Source organism: Pelodiscus sinensis, chromosome 3, assembly GCF_052426305.1.
Source record: "Pelodiscus sinensis isolate ZL-2025 chromosome 3, ASM5242630v1, whole genome shotgun sequence".
Taxonomy (NCBI): Eukaryota; Metazoa; Chordata; order Testudines; family Trionychidae; genus Pelodiscus; species Pelodiscus sinensis.
In genome coordinates, this window is record NC_143054.1 from 105,684,103 (window position 1) to 105,709,686 (window position 25,584).

General features: G+C 41.9%; 1 protein-coding gene across 1 annotated transcript in view; it reads left to right on the top strand.

Moving 5' to 3' along the window:
- Positions 1-25,584, top strand: part of GRM1 (glutamate metabotropic receptor 1) — an 82,495-nt gene that overhangs the window by 14,052 nt on the left and 42,859 nt on the right. Inside the window, exons 3-6 of the mRNA XM_089777161.1 lie at positions 6,006-6,252; positions 13,264-13,432; positions 15,164-15,290; positions 22,668-23,598. Coding sequence (XP_089633287.1) covers positions 6,006-6,252; positions 13,264-13,432; positions 15,164-15,290; positions 22,668-23,598 — 1,474 coding nt within the window. The remainder of the gene's footprint in view (positions 1-6,005; positions 6,253-13,263; positions 13,433-15,163; positions 15,291-22,667; positions 23,599-25,584) is intronic.

The following is a 25,584-nucleotide window of genomic DNA, read 5'->3' on the forward strand; positions in this document are numbered from 1 at the left end:
CACTATTAATCACAGTTTTAATCTCAGTGTTAAACAATAGAATACCAACTGAAATGTATTAAATGTTTCTGGATATGTTTCTGCATTGCTAAGACAAACAAGTTTGTTTATATTTATGGGAGATAATGCGGCCTGCTTCTTATTTACACTGTCACCTGTAAGTGAGAACAGGAGTTTGCACGGCACTTTTGTATTCAGCATAGCAAGGTATTTATGTGCAGATATGCTAAACATTTGCATGCCCCTTCATGCTTCAGTCACCATTCCAGAGAACATGCTTCCTTGCTGATGACTCTCAATTAAATATATGTGTTAATTAAATGTGCAAGTCAACTCCTTGGCAGAGGGGGAGTGGGGAGAATTGTATGTCTCCTGCTGTGCTTTACCCATTTTCTGCCATATATTTCATGTTATAGCAGTCTCAGATGGTGAATTGTGATTTGTTTCTAGGACATTTTCACTGCAGATTTGACAAAACATAAAAAAGGTACCAATGTGAGTTTTCTAAAGATAGCTACAGCATTTGATCCAACATTTAAGACTCTGAAGTGCCTTCCAAAAGCTGAGAGGGATAAGATATGGAGCATGCCTTCAGAAGTTTTAAAAACACAACACTCCAATGTGGAAACTATAGAACCCAAACCACATCATCTGCCTCATGATTATGAAAAGGAATATGCATCAGTCCACATTGCTTTGGATTGTTATTGAGCAGAACCCATCATTAGCATGGACACATCCTCTGGAATAGTGGCTGAAGCATTAAGGGACATACGAATCTTTAGAACATTTGGCATGTAAATCTATCTTGTGATGCCAGCTACAACAGTGCCATGTGGATACTTGCTCTCTCTTTCAGGTGACATTGTAAACAAGAAAAGGGCAGCATTATCTCCTGCAAATGTAAACAAACTTGTTTGTCTTAGTGATAGGCTGAATAAGAAGTAGGATTAAGCTGTTTTATAGGCTGCAAATAGTTTTATTTCTGAATGCAGTTATTTTTGTACATAATTCTATGTTTGTAAGTTCAACTTTCATGATAAAGAGATTGTGCTACTATTCTTGTATGAGGTGACTTGAAAAATACTATTTTTGTTTTTTACAGTGCAAATATTTATAATGAAAAATAAATATAAATTGTGCCCTGTACACTTTGTGTTCTGTGATATGAGTTAAATACATCTAGGAATGTAGAAAAAAGCCAGAATATTTAAATAAATGATATTCTATTATTGTATAATAGTGCATCTTTTCTATGCCCATTTAGGCCCTTGTGCCTTTGCTGATACTGTCTAATTGTGATAGCAGTTTTTCTAATCTTTGCTAATTGCCCCAAGACCATCAAGGCACTTTATGTGTGTCCCTGAACAGCCAGCAGAGGGTAAAGGTTTTTGGTCACTAACGAATATTTGAACTAATGACTACAGCTCAGCAAAGAATTTGTAAGAATTTATTCATTACATCTTGACTTCTTTTCCAGTTCATCAGTGGTCTGTGAACAGATTGTGATTTTTATTAAATGAATGTGTTGTTCAAAACTATGTGCTGACTAATTTCACTTGGTTAGATATTAAGCAGAGACCCAACAAGATTTCCACCACCCTTCTTGTTCTCCCAAACTCTTTCCTCCCTGCCCACCTCGCTCAGGGCTGCAAACAAGTAATTATTCGTGGCTAAATTCCTATGGAGAGTTAATTGGGTTTTTGCTCTCTTTCCTCTAGATGTTAGACTATAACTCCCTTCTAGTCATAATTTTAATATGAGCATGGTTCCTTAGTAATTCCAGTTTATAGCAAACATGATTTGCATGCTATTCAATCTGCTCCAGGATAAAACTATTCCCTTACCTACCTCACAGGAATGTTGTTAGACTAAATTCATCCATGTTTGTAAAGCGCTGTGCAAGCATCTCATAGAAGATATTGTGAACCTGACTGAGCAAACATTAAAGTCAAAAGAAAGGTTCCTATTGACTTTAAGCAAGTGAGATCAGGCTCTAAATTAAGTGGTCTCTCTCTTTCTCCTCTTACTATATACATTTCTATTACTTGCATAGTGGTTCTTTTGTCCATTGTGTGCAAACAGAACATTTTATTTATCTTGAAGAAAAAGGAAATGACTGGCAAAAGCAATGAATAAAGCCAGGACTGTAATAAGAAAAGCCAGGCATTCAGAACAGCACTGAAGCATCTTAAAGGAAGATTAACATAATAGAAATAGCATAAAGGAGAAATTTTAGGACACTTTTTTTTTAATCTTACAAGGTCATGCTAAAGATAATGACCTAATTAAAGTGTTTTCAATTAATCCAGTACTCACATGGCTTATAAGAATCTAAATCACAAATTTTGCTTACAAAGGTGAAAGCTAAAGCTTCTAAAAAAAACCCAAACACCTCTTTTTTAATGTTGATTCAGACACTTTCAAGTGTTCAAATTAGCTAGTTTACACTAATGATCTTTTGTCAGAAGATGAAGGGGGGAAGATCACAATAAAATGATCACTGGTTTTTCTGAGAGATGTTTTTGCTTATTAAATGTTGATGTGCAGGTAAAAATGGCAGCTTTACAACATTAAGATAACATGAATAGAATGTTTTATATGTTTCATGAAAACATTGCGTTTAAGGTTATGTCTACACTAGCACATGATCCACAAAACTTTTGTCGTGGGTACTTAATCCCTCCCCCTCCAGGAACAACTAAGTTTTGCTGCTGCAAGTAAAAGTATGAATGCTGCTTTCTTTACAGTAGTGTTCTGCTGTTGACAAAGCAATCCCCCCTTTGGGGGGGGCATATTTCTATTGACAAAAGTGCCAAAAAACAGCATACACACACGTTGACTTTTAGCTAAAAGCTGCGTAGGGTAGACATAGTTGCTTTCTAAAGACTTAAAGAGTCTATATTAATATCTGAGATTTATCTCTAGCAAGAAGAGATGAACAAAATTCCATCTCCTCAATTTGTTAGAAATATCATTTTCTGTGAATAGCTGTCGGTGCCACATAGTTTTCACAAGCTCAAATGCATAACGTAGATGAAATGTATAATAAAGACATAGGATTAGACGGACACGTGATTTCATATATAAATGAAGTAGGTTTTTGGGAGAGATTCCCTTTTGTCCATAGGACTGATTAGCGGATTATTATTTACAATACTAGATGTTCAGATGTTTTCAGTTGAAATACAATTATTTCAATAAATTAAAATTGGGCGATATCTTTGAAGAATAAAATGAATTATGGGGAGATAAGGCTCCAAGCAGAGCTCCAGGGCAAAACTGATCTTGACTCCTTTGTTAATCGAAAACAAACAGTCCTCATACTTTCCGATGTTAGTTAAATCTCATTGCTAAATAGCATTAATTCTGAAAGTCATGAGAAAATTGAGCACCTATTTTTCCAGATTTAAAGTCTTTTTAAAAGACTTCCTTTTAAAATGTTTCAAAAGGCATGTCATGTTTGAGTGTCTCCCTCTGTCATCCTGACCAAATACTTTATCCCAGAAAAATTGTAACAAGATTTTGAAAATTTGGAACAAGATTTTGATTTTGGCTCCTGCAAGAATCAGTTTCTAGAGCAGGAATAGCAAAATGTTCGTTAACTTATTTTTCTTTTCCATAAGCTTCACCAGACCTCCCAACAATTCCAAATGTTATATGACGGTGCTGCTTTGACTCTCCCAAATTGCTTCTCTGGCTTAAAGGGCAGTTTGTCTCAGCCTCTCCCCCCATTTGCGAGGGCCCCTCCTCCCCCGAAGAAAGTGGCATTGCAGTGTGGTGCACAGGGTCATAGAGAACTGAAGTTTGGCCCAACTCTATGTCTATCTACGTGGGTGCATATAGGCCAAATTTGCTTGGTGGTATGACATGGTGCAGTGTCCCATGTTAGCCACTTGAATTTTTAGGAGTTATTGTTTAACTGATGAAGAAGAGAGGAAGCTCAGGAGGGTACCACATGAGGGCAGGAACCACTCTGCAGCTAAGCAGGCTTGAAACTCTGTTCTGACATTCCATGGGCAATTTTGCTGCATCTCCACTCTGAGATCTACTTAAAAGCTTTAAACTAGGTTGCAAGGAACTGCTATGCTGAGCCTCACTCCATTTCTTACAAAGAGGGATAGAGGCAATACTCATCCTGAATTAATAGAAAAGGAAGGTAAAGTAAGTGGCATTTGTATGGTGCTTCTGTCCAATATGCTAATCAACAGACAAAGCACATGTAAAGATCATTGATATTGTTGCCTGCTGGGTAGAAATACAATCAAACCCCTCACACCCGTTAGATGTGAATTATCTAGATGTTGCTTGCAGTACATGCTTTTAAGGTATCTATACTGACCTGAAATGTATATTATAATTCCACTGGGCATTTGGTAAGCTATATAGATTTTCTGTGTGTGCTTAGTGATAAAGTTTCTAGTCTCACTATGTTTTCGGTGATATGGTGACTGTCTGCTGTTTGAATGGAAACTGTGTGATGCCTGTGGTGTGTGGAAACTAGAAGAACTGTTGCAGCTCTGAAATAGTCTTTCTTTCACTTGGGATTCAGTACAGTGCAGAACAGCTGTTGAAATGAGGCCCTGTTACCAACTTACAAGAGGTTCTTGCAATAAGGAAAGTTAATGCCCAAGGAAGCCCAGATATTTCTGTTATTTAAATGGTATCATTCTGACATGTCACCAAATAACATGTCTGAGCTGTGATGGTGAAGCTGGGGGGAATTCCTGCATCATCAGAGTGTGTTCTTGGGAGAAATTTAAAGATCAAATTCATTGTCCGCTTTGAAGATTGGACCATGCCTGCACTAGGAAAAAGGGCATGTTTTTAACATGTTCGTAGGTCAAGATAGTTCTGCTCTAATGGCTTTCCTTGATACACAAACACACGTTACAACTGACTCGTCCACACTAGGATTTTAACACATCAGTTAACCCCTGATATCCCACACAGCTTTTTTTTCTAGTGGGGCCAAAGCCTTTTGTGGACAAAGAGAAATTAGATGGCAGAGATTAGATATTGGGAATGGTGGTAGCACATCTACAGATCAAAACACCTTCCAGTGGGTCAGTATAACTGAGGAGAGTAGGAAAGAACTATGGATGCTTCGGTTCTGGCTGATAGCTTTTCAGTAGTCCATGACAGGAAATAGGGGCAATGGTCTGCTTCCTACTGGATTGGTGTTTGCATTGTGTAAAACACAACTGGGATCAGGATCCTCCTTGGTAGTGTCCTGAAAGTTCAGATTTGAAAGTTATATGTGGACAAAGCTTTCACTGCTGTGTTGTGTCTGATCTATGGCAACTTCAGTGTCTGTTAATTCAGCACCTTCAGTCACATAAAAAACTTTGGATATCAAGAATTTCTATTGATTATCCATGGCGATCCAACATGGCATGTGTGAACTAGTATTCTGAAGCATTGTATTAAAATAAAAAATAGTTATCACTTTTCCTGCAGTGAGTAAGGGAGTTCTTTTAAATGTCTTTGTTTTTTTAAGATCAAGCTGATTTAGACTAGTTTCTTAGACTGGAGCTTTCTGCATAAGTTTGAGATTTTATTGAATTGTTTTCCTCTCACAAAAATAGATAATCCAGAAAAAATGGGATGAGATCAATTGAAACATTTAGCTTCAATAAGTTTAAAATTGTTTTATTATTAACCCTTTGAAAATATAAATTAAAATTTCAAATACAATTGTTTCTAATCAATGAATAAATTTTTCCTCTCAAAGTTTTAACAGTTTCAGTTTTTTTTAATGCCACATCAGAAGAGTTGTTGAAAACATAGATTTTTTGCTAACAGTCTTGTCATTCACATTTTCAAACAAAAAATGTTTTGGAAAATTCTCAACCAGTTGTATTGTTTGGAAGTATTTCAGAGAAATCAGCTAAATAATATTTTGAAAAATCATTTAAATCTCTGTCCTCATTCCATATTCTGTAAGTACATGCAATTATTTAATTTCTATTTTATGGTAATTTTCCCCCCTCTTGTTGTTGTAGGCAATGAGAGTTTAGAAGAAAACTATGTCCAGGACAGTAAAATGGGATTTGTCATCAATGCTATATATGCTATGGCTCATGGCCTACAAAATATGCATCATTCCCTTTGCCCAGGACACGTTGGGCTATGTGATGCTATGAAACCCATCGATGGCAGTAAACTCTTGGAATTCCTCATTAAGTCTTCCTTCATTGGCGTTTCAGGAGAGGAAGTTTGGTTTGATGAAAAGGGAGATGCCCCTGGAAGGTAAGGTGCTAATTCATGTCAGTGAATTGAGCCAAAGAAATTGTTGCTACCGCTAGCAAGTGTTGCTACCGCTAGCAAGACTAGAACATGCAGAAACTGTTTGTCAGAAATTGGGCGTATGTGGGTGAACTTAGTCTTTTCGGTGAGTAATAGTAATCCCAAAAGCAGGATGATCTGTTAATTGCTAGTTTGTAATGGGACTAGGTACCATAGAATGTGTAACCCTTTCTAGCATTTCTGGAGAGAGAGCAGGCTGCTTATCTTATGAAACTTCTGAATTTGAGTTACCATTGGGGTTTCAGCCTCAAAACTCTTCTTAGTATTTCTAGGATGATTTAGTTGCAATACATGGACTGAAGTGTTTTAACTTGCTGAGTTAAAACTTCCTCTCACTCACACCGGTGTCTATCAGAAGCTACTGCATTTAATTCAGTAGTGTTACACAGTTGTTAAACTGATCAAAGTGAGAGGAACTAAAGCTCTGTGCATGTTTGCTCAATGCAATCAAAGAACTGGCATTGTATAGAGAGAGAACCCTGAATAAAGGAGACTTCACAATTTGCAGATGGCATCAGAAAAGAGCATTGCAAGAGCCAATGTTGTCATAAAATGTCTTTAAAAGTTCTTGCTTCTCTTACTAACAGCTTATGTTATTCAAACCAATATTCAGTTTTCCACAATTTGTTCTTTGTGCAGTTTGGTGTATTTAACTCTGCTTGAACAATCAAAAGAGATTGGTCAGTTTTACTCCCCACCTCACCCCCCTCACCTCATCCGTCAGCCCATGTTGTGTTTTGTGCCTGTATTTCTTCAGCCAAAATAACATATAGACCTGGCCAGAGTTTAAGAGGTAGGTGTCAGCAATTGCTTTATGTACATACGGTCAATATACCTGGACAAGTACAGCTACAACATCCTAAGACCACTAGGAAACTTAAATTAATGCATGTCAATCTATTCAGTAATGATTCACACTGGGAATATATTACACCTTTGTTGTGTAGTTTGCATTGGCTACTGATTAGTTTTTATGTTCATTTAGAACTGTGAATCCTAACATCGTTTGGGATCTGATTACCCTCTCTCGCCTCATACAATTCCGCTATGGCAGTGATCAACATAGGGCTACTGTTTATGGCTGTCAGTTTAAAAAAGAGAGGGATTATGAGGAATATTTTCATAAATTCTGAAACACATTTGCTTACCCCTTGATCAATTGCAAGGTTCCCACTCCCTCCAGGCTTCTATTAGTAGGACAGGTTTAGAATTTGGATTGACTGAATGAGAGTGGGTTTTCTTTTGCTGATAACTTATATTTTAAGAGTTGGATTGATGAGCATGAACAAGAATATTTTTGGATTTTATCCTTTGTTTTCTAGATTTTTCATACATGTACTAGTGTATGCTGTTCATTGGATAGGTAATTTAGATCAATAAATAATAAGTATTAGACATTTGGATACATCCAGGAATTTAGGCCTATGAATAGAACCCTGTACAAATACAAGTTTTGTATCCGCATCTGCATCTGTACCCACAAAAATGAGCCACAGATATTCACATTGACATCTGCAGATGGTTACCTGTGGATATAGAGCAGATTTCTGCAAATTTGCAGGATTTTAAATATAAAATTTGTATCTGCATCAGCATCCATATCTGTAAAAATGAACTGAAAATACATACATGCATATCTGCGGGTGTGGATATCTGCAGCTATAAAGCAGATCTCAGCAGATTTGCAGGGCTCTGCCTGTGAAAATCTGCACTTTCAATCATGCATACCTGACTTTGAAAATGTGTCCCAGATTCTACGGTACAGAGAAAAAGTCCTTGACTGGTGTAGATGAATATACAGTAGCATTTTATCAATGTCAAAGTGTCTCCATACCTTAATGAAATATAAAGCTCTATTCTGCACTCAACAATTTATAAATTAAATAAAGAAGAGCATTGGAACCAGAGTGCCTTCTCTGTGACCTTTTATTTTACAGGGACAGATGAGGAGACTGTGTCCCTGGAAGAAAATGAGGTTTTAATATTTTCACAAATATGGGAACCATTTTCAGGCTGCTTTGGAGTCATGTTTTAAGGTTTATTTTATGTATCTATACATCAAGAGAAAACAAACAAAACAATAGTTACTATTATGTTAGTGAATATCCAGTAGTTGAAGTTCCTTGCACATTACCAAATGAACTCAAAGTAACATCCTAAGCTGTAAAGTCCCCAGCTTTCTCCTAGTCCCTCCCAAATGCAATGTGCTCTCTCTGCATTTCTGGCCATTGAAGCTTTTTGGTTTAATTTGCAGTAGTGTTGTATAAAAAAATAAATAAACCCTTATAAGACAGAAAAGAACAATGTTCCCACTTTGAACACTAACATGTATACTGTATTTTATTTACAAAATCCTCTAGTTACTGATGTTTTTAACTCATCATTGATAGTAGCTGATGTGATGGCGTCATTGGTTACCTAGTATAAGGTTGCTTTGCACTTTCTATTTTCAGTTCCTCATAACTTTGTCTAACGTTATCCAGTTAGCTGATATTTTCTCAGACCTATTTTCTGCCACAGACTGAATATATTTTTTAAAAGGTTAAATGAGAAAGTTTGGACAGTTTTGGACAATGAATGTAGACAAAAATGAGTTCACCCCTATTCAGGGGCAGATGACTGTTTTGTGGGGCCCCGGGCAGCATAAAGCCGCGGGGCCGCCCCTTTGCCACGGCGCATGCGCCGTGACGCCATGCACATGCGCGGTGGCGCCACGGCGCATGCACGGGGCTTTTTTAAGTGCGGGGCCAAGGGCAGCCGCCCAGTTCGCCCTGCCCTATATCCGCCCCTGCCCCTATTCCTTCTTCCCACTACGCGCACTCCTCTTTCTTTGAAGAACTCTTGTGCTACCCTGCTTGGCAGCAAATGTTTGAGATCTGTGTAGACTAAAAGTTCTACTGAGGCAATGAAAGCCTTTAATAATCTTCTGTTCTGCTCCCTCAGATTCACTTTCAAGTGCAGTGTATATGGTTGTACATCTGTCTAATTCAAAGTCAGAACAGGAAATAAATAGGTTCTGCTCTCTAGCAATAGATAACTACTAATGCTCATTTATGCTTGTGTATCACACATCTACATTATAATGGACCCTGCTTCATGGATACTGCTTCATGCAGTACTGCATGGTTTATACTAAGGATATTAAAATGCAGTTAATTGACTAGTCGACTAGTCAATGGAATTCCATCGACTAGTTGACTAGTCAATAGGCACTTCCGCATTCTTCCTTTGAAATGTACAAGAGCATCTTGTACATTTCAGAGGAGGAATGTGGAACTTCACATACATCCTGGGGCCAGCAGGAAGTCCCACTGACTCTGGGCTGCATTCAGGTGCCTGCTTTGAATTGCACAAGAATCCCAGCAGACCCTGGGTTCCATGCTACATTGCATGTCGCTAGGAGCCCGGGGTAAGCTGGGAAGTCCCCAGCTGACCTCAGGTTCCATGCAGCACTTCCCCAGAATGTGGGTTCAGCTGGAAACTCCCCAGCTGATCCTGTGTTCTGGGGAAATGCCGCAGGGGAGCCCGGGATTAGCTGAGAACTCCCAGCAGGGGAGTTCCCAGCTAATCCAGGGCAACATGGCTGCTCCTTTGAAAAGCCGCCTGGGGGTTTTAAAGTGGCACACCGCTCTGTGGCACTGCCACTTTGAAGTATCCCCTTCATCCTTCCCTCCCCCTTTGCTGCCTCTCTCTCATAGAGGCAGCAAAGGGGGGAAGGAAATCGATTAGTCGACTACTCAAAATACTATCCGATAAGCAAATGCTTATCGGATAATCAAATAGTCGACTAGTCTTTTACATCCTTAGTTTATACACAACGCTATCGAACAGCATCATTTGTTCCTTTTTTGTATTCTCCTTTTATAAGAACAGGGAAGTGTGTAGGGGGGTAGAAACTGCCCCTTCCCTTTTCTAGCCTCTTCTAGCCTCTTTTTTAAATAACCACCAAAGCTCTCATCCTGCAGCCACACAGAAGGACCTCTGTACCTGCACAGAGCTGTCCTGAAGTGAGTAGTGTCCCATACACGATCTTTGCCTACTGTGATGGGCATTCTCGGGGTGCAACCTGCGACACAGGGGGTACTGCTGAGCCCTGTGTCTCACCAGCCTGGGCTCCTTCTCTCACTGTGATACTCTAACAAGAGGCAGTCCTCTTTAGGTCCTGCATTCACGATTCACAGGCAGGGACACCCCCAGCTGAGTTACAGGAATGTACTTGCCAGCCTCTCATGAACAAAAAATTGAGAGGCTCCAGCTCCAGCCAATGGCTCCCTGGCCTTGCACCCCTGAACTATAATATCCCATCCTGATCCAAGCCTGGCCAATATAAGTTTATTATTCAGTCTACCACTTCTACAAATATACTCAGCATGAGAGACAATTCAACAGGATATTAATGTTCAACAGATCAGTACTTTTAGAGTGATACCTTACAAGACATGCTTTGTACAAAGTGTATCATAATTATATCACTGAGGTATATATAGAAGTTTCAGGGTGTTGCTCTGGGCTAAAGAGTGTCACATTCCCATGGAGCGCTCAGTATGGACAAATGGATCTGCCCAGGCAAATATAGCTGTGGGACTGGATCAGTCCTCTGTGCCCTTTGTTCTCCAGCCTATATATATTAGTAACACTTCAAAATAAAACATTCTCATCTCAATATAGATTTTAAAAATTCAAGAGAACTGAAACAACAGCACAGAAAAGCAAGGCAGGGACTCTCACCCTTAGAAAACTGAACATATTTCTCAATTTATAGTCCAAATCACAATTTCCAGGTTCAGCCTCTTCTCACCCCCTTCTAGATCAAAACACTCCTCCACCTGCCACCCACAATGATCTGCTTCGCCATCTCCCAAGAGCCAGCCTGTCTATCCATCCTCACTTGTGGTCCCTCCTCCTTGTGCTGCTCTCCTCTCTTCATTCCATCACTCCTGCTTATTTCCCCCCCAGCAAATTACTGTGGTTAATCATCATTTTGCACAAACTACAGGCAGGGGGAGAAAGCAGGAGCAAAACAATTAGCAATGAAGGACTACCACACATCAACCCCAACATGCAGGGTATATGAGGGTGAGATGGTAGAGGGTGACGACAGTTAGCTGAGTGTTTACAGAAACTGTGTTTTTATGCTTCCTTTATATCAGCCTGGGGAAATTCTGTTTTACTTGTCTTGGGTAGGAAAGTAGAGTTTTGGGTCTGGGCTCATAAATTATCCTGACATTCTTGCTAGCCCATCTTATGTTTATTGTTAAATCAATGTTTTTGTTTAATTTATGTCACTCATTTGTTTTGTTTTGATATGTTAATTGGATGATGATTCCAAAATGCATAATATAGTGCTGTAATGTGGGACTGGATCGCAACTAGCCTTAATGTTGCCACAAAAGGAAATTAGTAGCTGTAAAGATTTCATGTTCCTACATCTCTGATAGTTAACAGGTAAGGAGGCTGTCACTGGAGGCTAGATGTCAATAGGGGAGATCTATATGTTACATCCTGAAAAAGGCTGTAGCAAAGTACTTCCCATCCAGAACAAAAGGAGTTTGTCCTGTGAGGAACTGTATCTCTGAAGTACAATTATTCCTGGGACAGCATAGCTAGGAGCTTGTCTACACTGCCACTTTCCTGCTCAGGGGTGTGAAAAAAGTGCGCGCGCACATCCTGTGCAGCGAGTTACAGCACTCTAAAGTGGCAGTGTAAACAGGCCCCTGGTATCAATGGCATGATCTAACCCTTGGACAATACGCACCAGTAAACAGCAGAAATTAGTGGTGCCAACTCTGGCGATTTTCTCACACGTTTCTCAGTATTTCATGGGAATTTTTAAAGCCACAGCTTTTGAGTCAAGTGAGTACATAAGAATCTCAGCTTTCATTATTATTAAATTAAGTTTGTATCCCTCCATAGTTTCAGAGACCCATTGTTGTGACCCAAATGTAACTCTAAAGGCTCTGAATCTAGAAGGCAAATAAAAAGACACCCCAAAATGTATTACAGGCAGTCCCCGAGTTATGCAGATCCGAATTACGGGGCGAGAAAAGCTGCTCCCGGTGTCCCTGGTCTGCTGGAGACGGTCCCCAGCAGACCAGAGGCACCGGGAGCAAAGCCTCAGCGACGGCGGGGTCCCGTGCCTCCCCGGCTTTGCCACAGCAAAGCCTCAGAGGCGCGGGACCCCTCTGCCTCCCCGGCTTTGCTTCGGGTGTCCCTGGTCTGCTGGGGACCATCTCCAGCAGACCAGGGACATGGGGAGCAAAGCCACAGTGGCGGCAGGGTCCCGCGCCTCTGAGGTTTTGCCAGAGCAAAGCCTCAGAGGCGCGGCACCCCGCCGCCGCTGCCGCTTTGCTCCCCGTGTCCCTGGTCTGCTGGGGGGGGGGGGAGGCGCAGCTAGTGCGCCCCCCCCCCAGCAGACCAGGCTTTTGTTGTGGACCCTGGGGTAGAGCAGCTGGGGTGCTGCCGGGTTGGTCCTGCAGGGACCTACCTGGCAGCCCAGCTGTTCTGTCCCAGGCTCGAGATTCAGCCATTGTTGAAACTGATCAGTGGCTGATTCCAGGAAGCTGGGGGCAGAGCAATTCTGCCTCCAGCTTCCTGTAGTCAGCCCCTGGTCAGTTTCAGCAGCAGCGGCTGAATCTGGAGCCAGTTCCAACTTACATACAAATTCAACTTAAGAACAAACCTATAGTCCCTATCTTGTACGTAAGCCGGGGACTGCCTGTACTTCTATAACACTTGTGATTTTTAAGTCAGCCTCATGATTTTGGGGTATCTGGCTCATGATTTTTGAAATCTTAGGGTTAGTGATACTGAAGAATGAAGTAGCTGGAAGTGAAGTTATGAAGAGCTGTTGGAGTGAAAATCACAAATTAGCAAGTTTCCATGAAGGAAAAGAATAAAAAGATTTAATACTTGTGTCCATCAGTCTCCATTGTTTTCTCTGTGTTCCTTTCCCAGATATGACATCATGAATCTGCAGTATATAGAGCCCAACAGTTATGACTATGTACTCATTGGAACCTGGCATGAAGGGGTACTGAATATTGATGATTACAGGATTCAGATGAACAAAAGTGGAATGGTCCGGTCAGTGTGCAGTGAACCTTGTTTGAAGGGCCAAATTAAGGTACAACTGAGGAACTTTTCTCTATATTATGTATCCAGGAAAATCCACATTAATGAGAGATGAATTACAAGCCCACACCTTTTTCACCAGATCTGAGAAAACTTGGTTCCGATTGAAAAAGGTGTCTGGCTTGGATTTTTTTTGTTGCTTTTCAGTTATAATAAATGTATAATAATTCAGGTTTTTTTGCATCAATATTATATAAAGAATCATAGGTCAACACATATAAGAAATCAAGGCCAATTTCTTCCACAAAAATTGTACTAGCACATGTCCTTCTGTGTCTTCATGTTCAAATGAAGCACTATACCCAGTGTGTATGAAAATACCAGCTTGTGAGCGTACTTTTGGGGGGATATATTTCTGGAAAATTCTATAGTTACTCAGTCTTTTTCTAGTTCTATAGACAAAGACTCAAATTTCAGTTTGTACCACTGATGCAACCTGTAACAATATGATTATTTTGGTCATAGCCCAGCACTTATTATAACTGTGTTTCTCCTGAGGAGCTGATTTTTAATATGGTGTGCGCTGCAGGAGGAAAAATTTTGTCCCATCAATGGCACCTGGGAGAAAAAAATGTTTATTTAGGCTCACCACAGGAGATACAAAAACACAAGGGAAATATTTATCTGTTTATCAAATAATAGCGCTTGTATCCAGCTACAAAGTAATTTGCCACCTGCCATGTCCAGGTGGCATAAAGACAAATCTAGGCAGTATCACAATAATAGGGGCATAGTTAGAACACAAGTATAAGATGCTCCCATGGAGGAAAACCATCCTCCTAAAACAGCTTCCCATTTCTAATTAAATTCAAAATGTGTAAATAAGAAACACTTGCCTTCTCCCCTCCCTCCTGCCCAATGCATCAAGTTTAAAATTTTAGCAAAGGCTTCATAAAATGTCCAAAACACTTGGAGGGAGAACTATGTCAGTATTCATTGGTCTTTAACGATACCAGCCCTAAAGAAAGAAAAGTTTTGAGATTATACAGTGTACATGTGTATATATGTGTGTGTATCAATGCACACACTCACAGACACACAGGTTCTTCCTGCTTCCATTTGGACTTCACCTCCATAGATTGCAAAAAGAACTGAAGTTTCTGTACAAAACTCAAAAAAACAACCAATTTACATTTTGCAGCTCTTCATGTGGGTGATAGGGAAAATCCTGGAGGAGACGCAGGATTTTTCCTGCTGTCACATGGAGTAAAAGTCTGTTGCAGCACAACAGTAAAAGTCTGTTGCAGCACCTAGGCCAGCACAACTCATTCTTTCAGTTCCATTGGCATCTGGATTGTATTTAATGTACAACTGCATGTTTTACCCCGACAAGATATGCCCAGAATCAATTTAGAAACTCACCTATCCCTCAAATAAAAACTCTTTGGAAGTTTAATGTAAATTATAACTCCCTCTGGGCACGTATACTTCCTGAGTCAAATAGAAGAAAGAAGAATGCAGATGTACCACAAGAGAAGCTGTTGCTGAATTTCTAGCCTACCAGAAGTGACACTGGAAATATCCTATTCTTGTGAGACTTCAAGCACAGGTTTAGGCAATAAGGGTGCAAATAGGTCTCTAAATTTTAATATTCACTCACCTTTAGAAACTTTCCTGGGCCAGTGCTCATATTGCACTGTTTTATAACATAGTAGGAAGTGCTGGTCTGGTGTGGAGACTCATGTTCTTTAGATACTGTCTGAAGGTACTTTTTGTCTTGCAGGTTATAAGGAAAGGGGAAGTGAGCTGCTGCTGGATTTGCACTGCTTGCAAAGAAAATGAATTTGTGCAAGATGAGTTCACATGTAAAGCCTGTGACATGGGCTGGTGGCCTAATGCTGAGCTGACAGGTAGGACAATCTCCTTTCCATACACATCCTCACATAACAGCATGCAGCAAGACAAGTGTACAGTTGTGTGTAACAAGGCAGAACCCTGGAATATTACAAGGGCCCTTTAAGCACAAGTGCCTGTAAAAAGCAGATCACTCCTTGGACAATATTGCGCCTTCTAGCGCTATTCTGCACAGTGTGGGGAGGAAAAGCCAGGTGTGTATTAATGTATATTCATAAATAGTTACAGGGACAAATTACATACTCCGTTTGTGTCATATACGTTCAGTTAACATGAACATTGATAAAAGCACCAAAGTTATGAATTAATTCATTATAATACAATCCTGGCTGGGTTTTGTTACCAGTGATATTGTAGGAGTCAGTGCATCAGCTGGTTTATTTGCTATCTTGTCTGTTCGTTCCATCTTGCAACATGGAACTTCAGATCTGGGGTTTGAGGCTGTATTGCAAAACTTCCATGTATTTCCCCATTCTTCCACCAGGAATATCATCCAGGCACAGCAGATACAGAGTCCCATCCCACCCCTACCACAGGAGACCCCAGCACACAGGAAATTTCAGGGGTGTTGTGGGGAGCGATGGTGTTGGAAGGAGGCTGGAGCAGGGGTCTCAAACTCCCAGCCCATGGGCCATCCCCAGCTAGAGCAACTGCACAATCCATCTTGAAGCTTCTGGCAGGCTATCAGGGCCCTGTCCATTACTGGTTCCCATGCCTCAACCCTTCACTCCATTGCCCTCTTCCCCCCATGGCATCCCATGCAGCTTTGGGAATCATGGTGGGGAGGGAGCATCACAGGGCAGTGGTAGTGGTCAGGCATCCCACATCCCCCGCAATGGCAGGAGCCAGGGAGAAGCAGAGCCACCATGAGGAGCGTATGGGGGGTGCAACTACTGCTGCTGCGTAGCACTAGGCCCCTCCAAAAGCCACTTCTGGAGGACCAGAGCATCATGGGTGGAGAGGAGAAGGGTGATGGCAGGAAGGGGAAGGAATTGGAGCCCGATAACAGACAGTCTCTCTGCCCTCACCGGGAGTCCCGAGCTGGACTGTGCAATCGCTGGTGACAGCTGGGGACAGCCCGCGGTGATATTAATTAACCAATGGAACAATTTACCAAGGACGGTGGTAGACAATTTTTAAGTCAAGATTGAATGCTTTTCTAAAAAATACGCTCTTGAAAATATTCTGGGGTAGTTCTAAGGCCTGTATTATGTAGGAGATCAGACAAGATGATCAAAATGATCTAAAATATATGGGGTACCAAATTTATCCAGGGTACTTATGCTGATTTAGCCACCCCAGTAACACAAAGCAGCTGTAACCCTGCCTATTTGGACAGTTAAACTGGGTTTGCAATTGCTTTGATTTGCTGACACTTCACAGAGCAGTCAGTCAGAGTATGTCTACACTACAAAGTTAATTCGAACTAACAGCTATTAGTTCGAATTAACTTTCATAGGCGCTACACATACAAACCGCTAGTTGGAACTTAATTCGAACTAGCGGAGCGCTTAATTCAAACTAGGTAAAACTCATTCTATGAGGACTAACGCCTAGTTCGAATTAAGTAGTTCAAATTAAGGGCTGTGTAGCCACTTAATTCGAACTAGTGGGAGGCTAGCCCTTCCCAGCTATCCCTGGTGGCCACTCTGGCCAAACCAGGGACCACTCTGCCCCCCTCCCGGCCCCGGAGCCCTTAAAGGGGCACGGTCTGGCTACAGTTCCCATGCCAGGTGCAAGTCTGCCAGCACTCAGCCAGCAGACTGCTGGCTTTTAGAAAAGCATTCAATCTTGACTTAAAAATTGTCTACCACCGTCCACCCGCTGCCACCCAGCCCTCCGCCACTTCCTGCGACCAGGCTGGTGGCTCCCAAGAGCCTGCCCGAGGCCGCTAGAGGCAGGTGCCCGCCTGGTCTAGTGTGAACATCGTGGACCTCATCCACAACCACCGCACTAGGCACAGGAAAGTGGCCATCTAGGGCAGGATAGCTGCCAGCCTGGCCACTCAGGAGCAGGTTTGCATGAAAATCAAGGTGGTCCAGTGAGACCCCCAGCCCTGAGCTTAGAACATAAAAACATAAGAACGGCCATACTGGGTCAGAACAAAGGTCCATCTAGCCCAGTAGCCTGTCTGCCGACAGCGGCCCACACTAGGTACCCTGGAGGGGTTGGACCGAAGACAATGACCAAGCCATTTGTCTCGTGCCATCCATCTCCAGCCTTCCACAAACAGAGGCCAGGGGCACTGTGCTTTTTCAAAAGAGAGCATCTAGATTCTCTGTCAAAAAAGTGGCTTGCTTTGTCGACAGAACTGGCTGTAGTCTAGACGCTCTTTGTTGACAGAAGCTTTGTCTACAGTATCTGTTGACAAAGCTTTTGTCAACAAAAGCCTGTAGTCTAAACATACCCACACTCAGCAGAAGGGTATGTCTACACTACGGCACTAATTCGAACTAACTTAATTCGAATTAAGCTAATTCAAACTAGTGCATCTAGACCTAAAAACTAGTTCAAATTAGCATTTTGCTCATTCGAACTAGCATGTCCACATTGAGTGGACCCTGAACCGAGGTTAAGGTTGGCCGGAAGCAGTGTCGGCAGGGCATCAGATTAGGATTTAGAGCGTGGAGCTGCTGTTTTAGGCTAGCCGAGGGCTGTGCTTAAAGGGACCCGACCCCCACCCCGGACAGACAGTTCTCAGGAGTTCCCCGCTCGCTTGTCTAACTCGATGAGGGACAGCAAAGCAGTCCTGGCTTGGAGTGCCCTGAATGCCCACACTAGGCACATCACAGTACTCGGCCATCAGCCTGGCTGCACTTGCTGCAGGCTGCAGTCTGGGGGGGGGGCAGCAATCAGGGGACTGCAGGAGAGCTTCCACCCCGAGGAGCCACCCCAGTCCTCCCCATCGGGGGCTCGTACCCCATTCCTCCTTCACCTCCTTCCACTTACCCCTCTCTAGCCCCCCTTCCTGGTGTACAAAATAAAGGACACGTGTGTTCAAAAATAGAAACTCTCTTTATTTAACAAAACTCGGGGTGGGGGTAGGGATTAACCTCTGGGGAGTCGTGGAAGAGAGAGGGTGGGAGAGGGGAGGACAACTAAAATGATCAGAGGTTTGGAACAGGTCCCATATGAAGAGAGGCTAAAGAGACTGGGACTTTTCAGCTTACAAAAGAGGAGACTGAGGGGGGATACGATAGAGGTCTATAAAAGCATGAGTGGTGTGGAGAGGGTGCATAAAGAAAAGTTCTTCATTAGTTCCCATAATAGAAGGACTAGAGGACACCAAATGAAATGAATGGGTAGCAGGCTTCAAACTAATAACAGAAAGTTCTTCTTCACAAAGCAAATAGTCAACCTGTGGAACTCCTTGCTGCAGGAGGCTGTGAAGGCTAGAACTAGAACAGAGTTTAAAGAGAAGTTAGATAATGTCATGGAGGTTGGGTCCATGGAGTGCTATTAGCCAGGGGGTAGAAATGGTGTCCCTGGCCTCTGTTTGTGGAAGGCTGGAGATGGATGGCACGAGACAAATGGCTTGGTCATTGTCTTCTGTCCATCCCCTCCAGGGTACCTAGTGTTGGCCACTGTCGGCAGACAGGCTACTGGGCTAGATGGACCTTTGGTCTGACCCAGTACGGCCATTCTTATGTTCTTATGTTCTAAGCTCAGGGCTCAGGGTCGGGGGTCTCACTGGACCCCCTTGATTTTCATGCAAACCTGCTCCTGGGTGGCCAGGCTGGCAGCTATCCTGCCCTAGATGGCCACTTTCCTGTGCCTAGTGCGGAGGTCGTGGACCTTGGAGGCTTCCCCCCAAACCTCGATGAGGTCCACGATGTCCACACTAGACCAGGTGGGTGCCCGCCTCTTGCAGCCCAGGGCAGGCTCCCGGGAGCCACCAGCCTGGTCCTGGGAAGAGGCAGAGGGCTGGGTGGCAGCGGGTGGCTGGCTCGTGCCGTGCCAGGTGCAGGGTCTGCTGGCTGGGTGCTAGCAGGCTTGCATCTGGCGCGGGCACTGTAGCCAGACCGTGCCCCTTTAAGGGCTCCGGGGCCGGGAGAGGGGCAGACGAGTTTCCCTGGTGGTGCCCAGAGTGGCCACCAAGGCAAGCTGGGGAGGGCTAGCCTCCCACTAGTTCGAATTAAGTGGTTACACAGCCCTTAATTCAAACTACTTAATTCGAAGTAGGCGTTAGTCCTCGTAGAATGAGGTTTACCTAGTTCGAATTAAGCGCTCCGCTAGTTCGAATTAAGTTCAAACTAGCGGTTTGCCTGTGTAGCGCCTATCAAAGTTAATTCGAACTAACGGCTGTTAGTTCGAATTAACTTTGTAGTGTAGACATACCCTAATATAGGAGTGATAGGACAGGGAGAATTTCTCATTGTTGAACTATATAAACCATTTTTTTCTGAATTTAATTAAAATCAATATTTTGGGGGCTCCTGCCAGGAACATCCTTTTAATAACTGATGTCATTTGTTTTATCAGAATGTATGGAAAGGAAACAAATGTCTGAGCTAAAACATCCAGTTTCTTCCAGCTTTAAGTAACCAATAGAACAAGACAGGACAAGTAGTTTTATAGGTCTATTACAATATCCATTGTAAAGATCTTATGACTTCAGTTGCATAAGACATGTATTAACAATCACGGGAAACACCTCTGGAGAGTATTTTTGGCCTTATAATGTGAATAGCATTTTTTTAAATAAAAATCAATTAGCCTTCTGCCCTGATAAATATTTCATAGTTAAAGCATAGGACGGCAAAGTAGAAAAAAAAAACCCTAGCCAACTGGTTTTCACTACACATGGTAAATTAACTCTGTTACCTTTTGTTATTACTTTCTATATCCTGTTTTTTTTTAAAGCTTGCAAACTTTTATTTTACTGCCTCTCTTTCCTGTTTGTCTTGTTTTACATAGCTTTCCTACCCCCATGTGTCTCTTCTTCCCATACCAGTCAAAGCACTCCATTAATGTGAGCAGTTCATGACACCATGGCCGGGTGTCATGGAATGTCCTCAGCCCAAAGAGAGTATGTTGTGGCCCACTGGGCTTGTCTGCACACCGAAATTGCACCATGTATCTAAACAGATTTCTTTGTCTTACACACACTCTTAAAGCTAACTGTGTGTGTAAAGGCTCTGTTGAATCATGGCCAAGGCATTGAACATGTTGCCTATGCTGGAGGAATGAGAATAGGGCTTGGTGATACTAAATTCAGACTATACTAGGCTCTTCTAGTGCCCAGACCAGTGCTGCAATACTGGCATACCAATCGAGAACAAAGCTTCGTTTAATATCAATCAAAATGCTTGGTTGCTTCTGACTATTAATCTATTATACAAGCAAAATGGCAGCTGATTCTATTTCTCAGAACTGCTGTGGCTGTTGGCCACAGCTTTCAGGCCTAATTAACATCTTTATTTTCAATTCCATTGCATCCTGAACACATGATGAGAGGTGCCCCTTATCTCACCACAAGAGCAGGGCGTGCACTTGTTTTTCTTTTAAACCTGCTCCTTGAGCTGCAAAAAAATTAGCACCGCTGTTGCTGTTGTATTAGGCAGTGCAGAATAGTACCACCTATGTCAAGGCTGCTTTTGATGACAAGACCCTGTTTTCAGTTGCTTATACATTTGCCAATCTTTAACTATTCAGGCTGAAATTGCCCGTGCAATTTTGCTTTTTATCTGTATTTTGGTGAATATTTCAGCGAATGTGGGTCATCTGTTTCTCAGAATGAACATTGGGGAAATATGTTGACTGGGCCATGTTAAAAAATTCTCATATCTGTTTCACTGAGACCTCCACACCCTGAAGCAAGGACTTGACATTTGGTAGTGGTAGCATCACATACTATGAGTCTCTGAAAATCTCAGTGTGCACATGCTCAGTAGAGACCTCTCCAAAGATTCTGTTAGTACTGAACATGCCCCCCCATCTCAAGGTTTCAGGGATAGAGGACTTTTCTCAACAATTGAGCCTCACAGCACCGAGGGGCCAGTATGGTGCTAGACACCATAACTGAGAGCAGCAAGGCTGTCTCCCCTGTGCTCTCAATGCTTCCATTGCTGCTTCCCAGGTAAGGAGGAGGAGAAAGGGAAACAACACAACTTCATTGCACAGGTGTGAGGAGCTGGGTTAGGGAGGAGAGCATAACTTGAATAAGAGGGTCAGTATGCAAGTGGGTAAGACAAGGAACCAGGTTTCCTGGAGGGAGGCATTGAGATGTGAAGCTTGGACAAAGAGCCACTGGGATGAGGAAGTGGGGAACTGGGAGATGGGCACAGATCTTGGGGTGGGGAGCAGGTGAAAGACTATTCAGAGGAACTGAGGTGGGTAGGGTGTCTGGGACTAGAAGGATGACAGGCTAGAGGGCCTAAGTTGTCAAAATGAAGGTTACCTTCTGTATTTCTAGTACTTTCTGTCTTCTGTTTGACTTTGCAGCCTTAACATTCTTGTAATTTAATTGTAGTTTTATCCAAAGTAAGTCCCATTCCTTATAACTACTTGTATTTTACTAGGATTAGGTGATATCCTTTATGTCTGTTTTCAAATACACACATACCTTATGGATTTGACATTAATGTCATTGAATTCATATTGTCTTTAGAGGAGAATGTGTGAAGGAGCATAAAGGGAAAAAATTAATGAAAATATAGGGAGAAAATGGAGCAGAGATCTAGAGAAGTGTAAACAGACACTGTAAAGAAACAACAAGACAGAAACATTTTAATGAAACACACATACACACACACACGGTTACATCTATCAGGTAGGGGTACTCAGTTGTTCCAGTCTAGCTTTTAGTGGTGTTTCTAATCCACATAAATAGGCTTGCCTTTGTCTAAAAAACAGATGAAAAGCATTTTTGTTTTTGTTTATTTTTAATAAAATCATGAAATAACCCCTTGAAAAATATGAGTTTAAATTACATTAGCTTTGTGAATATACAAAATTGTTTGCAGTTTGAAACCCTTGAACTCCCTATGAAATCTTCCAATCCTTGCCCATAACTGTTGATAATCATCACTTTGCTGTTGTAATAGGTAGGGAGAGGGTGTTAGCTTAGGAGCAAGGATTTCTGGGGATTGTCTCCAAATTATTCAGTTGCCTTTGGAAAGTCAGTTAAAGAATTCAGGAGTTTCTGGTTTTGGGTGCTGAGTGCAATAAGGACACCTCAAATTGACAAGTACTTTTTAATGTATTTAATCTTAACCTTTCTGTGCTTTAGCTCAGTCATCTGTAAAACGAGTATAATAATCCATGCCACATTGGTTACACTAATGTTTATACTCTAGTTTGGCACCCAGAAAGCAGTTTATCCTTCTAGCATGTACTCTTCTAACACTTCGTTTCTTTTCTGTATACCACAGGATGTGAACCCATCCCTGTAAAGTATCTCCAATGGAGCAATATAGAGTCTATCGTGGCTGTGGTCTTCTCCTGCCTGGGGATTCTGGTCACCATGTTTGTCACTCTTATCTTTGTGCTCTATAGGGACACCCCTGTTGTCAAATCTTCCAGCCGGGAGCTCTGCTACATTATACTTGCTGGCATCTTTATGGGTTATATCTGTCCCTTCACCCTTATAGCTAAGCCCACCGTCATTTCCTGCTACTTCCAGCGCCTTCTGGTGGGCCTCTCCTCTGCCATGTGCTACTCTGCTCTAGTGACCAAAACCAACCGCATTGCACGCATCCTGGCAGGGAGCAAGAAGAAGATTTGCACCCGCAAGCCACGCTTCATGAGTGCTTGGGCACAGGTGGTCATTGCCTCCATTTTGATCAGTGTGCAGCTGACACTGGTGGTCACACTAATCATCATGGAGCCCCCTATGCCTATTCTCTCCTATCCCAGCATCAAGGAAGTCTTCCTGATCTGCAACACCAGCAATCTAGGTGTGGTGGCCCCAGTGGGCTACAATGGACTCCTCATTATGAGCTGCACTTATTATGCCTTCAAGACTCGCAACGTGCCCGCCAATTTTAATGAGGCCAAGTACATTGCCTTCACCATGTACACCACCTGTATCATCTGGCTGGCCTTTGTGCCTATTTATTTCGGGAGCAACTACAAGATTATCACCACCTGCTTTGCGGTGAGCCTCAGTGTGACAGTAGCCCTGGGGTGCATGTTCACTCCCAAGATGTATATCATCATTGCCAAGCCTGAGAGGAATGTCCGCAGTGCCTTCACCACCTCCGATGTGGTGCGTATGCACGTTGGGGATGGCAAGGCTCCTTGTAGGTCCAACACATTCCTCAGTATATTCCGAAGAAAGAAGCCAGGTGCTGAAAATCCAAAGTGAGTAATTGGTTGTACGTACATACATGATTGTCTGTCTCTGTCTCTCTCCTGTTCTCTTTAAACCTACCATAGATTGCTGCATTTGTAATAAGGTATGTAATGTTATTTCATCTTGGCTGTGGTCATGAAGGAAGGCTGGGGTAGCTCTAGAATAGTCACCCACCCTTTTCTGGTTCTCTCTCACATTCTGAAAGTAGTTTTGTAGGTAATCCTTCTTTCATGCAGGTAACCAATGCTCCCACTTCCAGCTGCTCACCTTTTGTTGTATGTGGTTTGAGTCTCACATACCCATTTGAAGTGCACTACATTATCGCCCAAACTGAGGTGCAAGTGTATTAGAAAAGTGGACCAGAAATCTGTGTGTGACTTACTATCGATCACACATACCCATGAAATAGCCACTGGTGCCTGTATGTGAAAGTGCAGGGTCTTTCATTTATCCCCTTGATAGCCTTTTATGAAACTCTGTTCATGATTGTCATCAAACTGTATCCCTCCTTATTGTGTGTTGGCACTGTTAGTTTGAGTAGTCCAGTTCCCAGTACTAGAGTTTGCCTCACGGAGTCACAAGGATTAAATAATCATGATGACAGTTTTGCATTTGTAACCTGCTTCTCACTAAGAATAGAAAATAACTAAACTACAGGAGAGAGAGAAAGAAAGAGAGAAAGAGAGAGAGAGAGAACTGTTATTTCAAGCAGCGACTCTCTGTGAGCACCTGTCTGAGCACTGGTGTATTTTTTTTCCTATTTCTTTAATAGTATCATAGTTTTGCAAACACAACACAGTACAGGACACAAACATAGATGCCATTATTTATTCTGGGATCTGGATTTATTATACTCCGGTCATCTGAAGAAGTGGATTTTGCCCATGAAAGCTCATGATACCATCTACATGTTTTGTTAGTCTTTAAGGTGCTACTAGACTATTTGTTGTTTTTTAAGTTTTTACTGTTACAGACTCACTCGCCTACCCCTCTGAAGCTATAGATACCATTGTTAGAGTTGTGATCAAAATGTTAAAAAAAAGAACCAAAGGAGGTAGTGTCCACATTTCAGAGCTCTTTGATAGCATCAAAATTAAATGATCAGTCCATTTATCTGTACTGAGAAGTCAATAGGTTTGTTGAAGTCCTTCATGTTGGTTTCACTTCACTTTGCCCAGGAACCATTTTCATAACTCTCTGAGACACAAGGAGGATACAATTAAGACCACATAAAACTCTTGCTGTGATCAATTTTGCTTTCATGCTATATCGTTACTCCTTAATTTATCAGAAGGCAGGGGGTGGAATATAGGACAAGCATAAACAGTAGAAATACAAACTCAATCAAGGAAGAAATAATTAAGGAGTACACACACATATAAAGAAAGAACTAAGAATAGCAGTCAATTTTTGAGAGACCATTTTAAATTTAGACAATGTGTTCTGGATTGCAATATACTATCAAAATACTGACCATTGCAAGCCACAGACTTGTGGTCCTTGAAGACAGTTGATATGGCAATCCAGTTCTCAATGATTCGGTAGAAGATATATCAGGTCTTAGATCTCTCCAAGAAAACTGTATTTCATTTGTTGACTCTACTATCTATCTTTGATTCAGGCTGCCAGAAGAGATAGATTGGGTGTTTTGCACACTAAACAAGTTTGACAGTTTAGTTCTTTGTTATGTTTTGTTGACTTTTCTTCTAGCTTACTAAAAATAGAATTTTTGAATTTATTAAGGGTTTATAGCTTTAAAGAATGGAGAAGGAATTCACATTTTGAACAGAATTATATTCAGAGTTTATAAAAGCAAAATTAGAGCCAAGCATATAATACAAGAACATTTCTCCTCATTAGAAAACAGCTTTCTGAACTGCATTTGTACCTTATAGAAATGATAGAAAACTTAGCTAAGCTCTACCAAATTTGTTGGTTGCATATCATTTAATATAAGTATGTCTTGACATTTAATTCTTCTCGATTCAGCATGT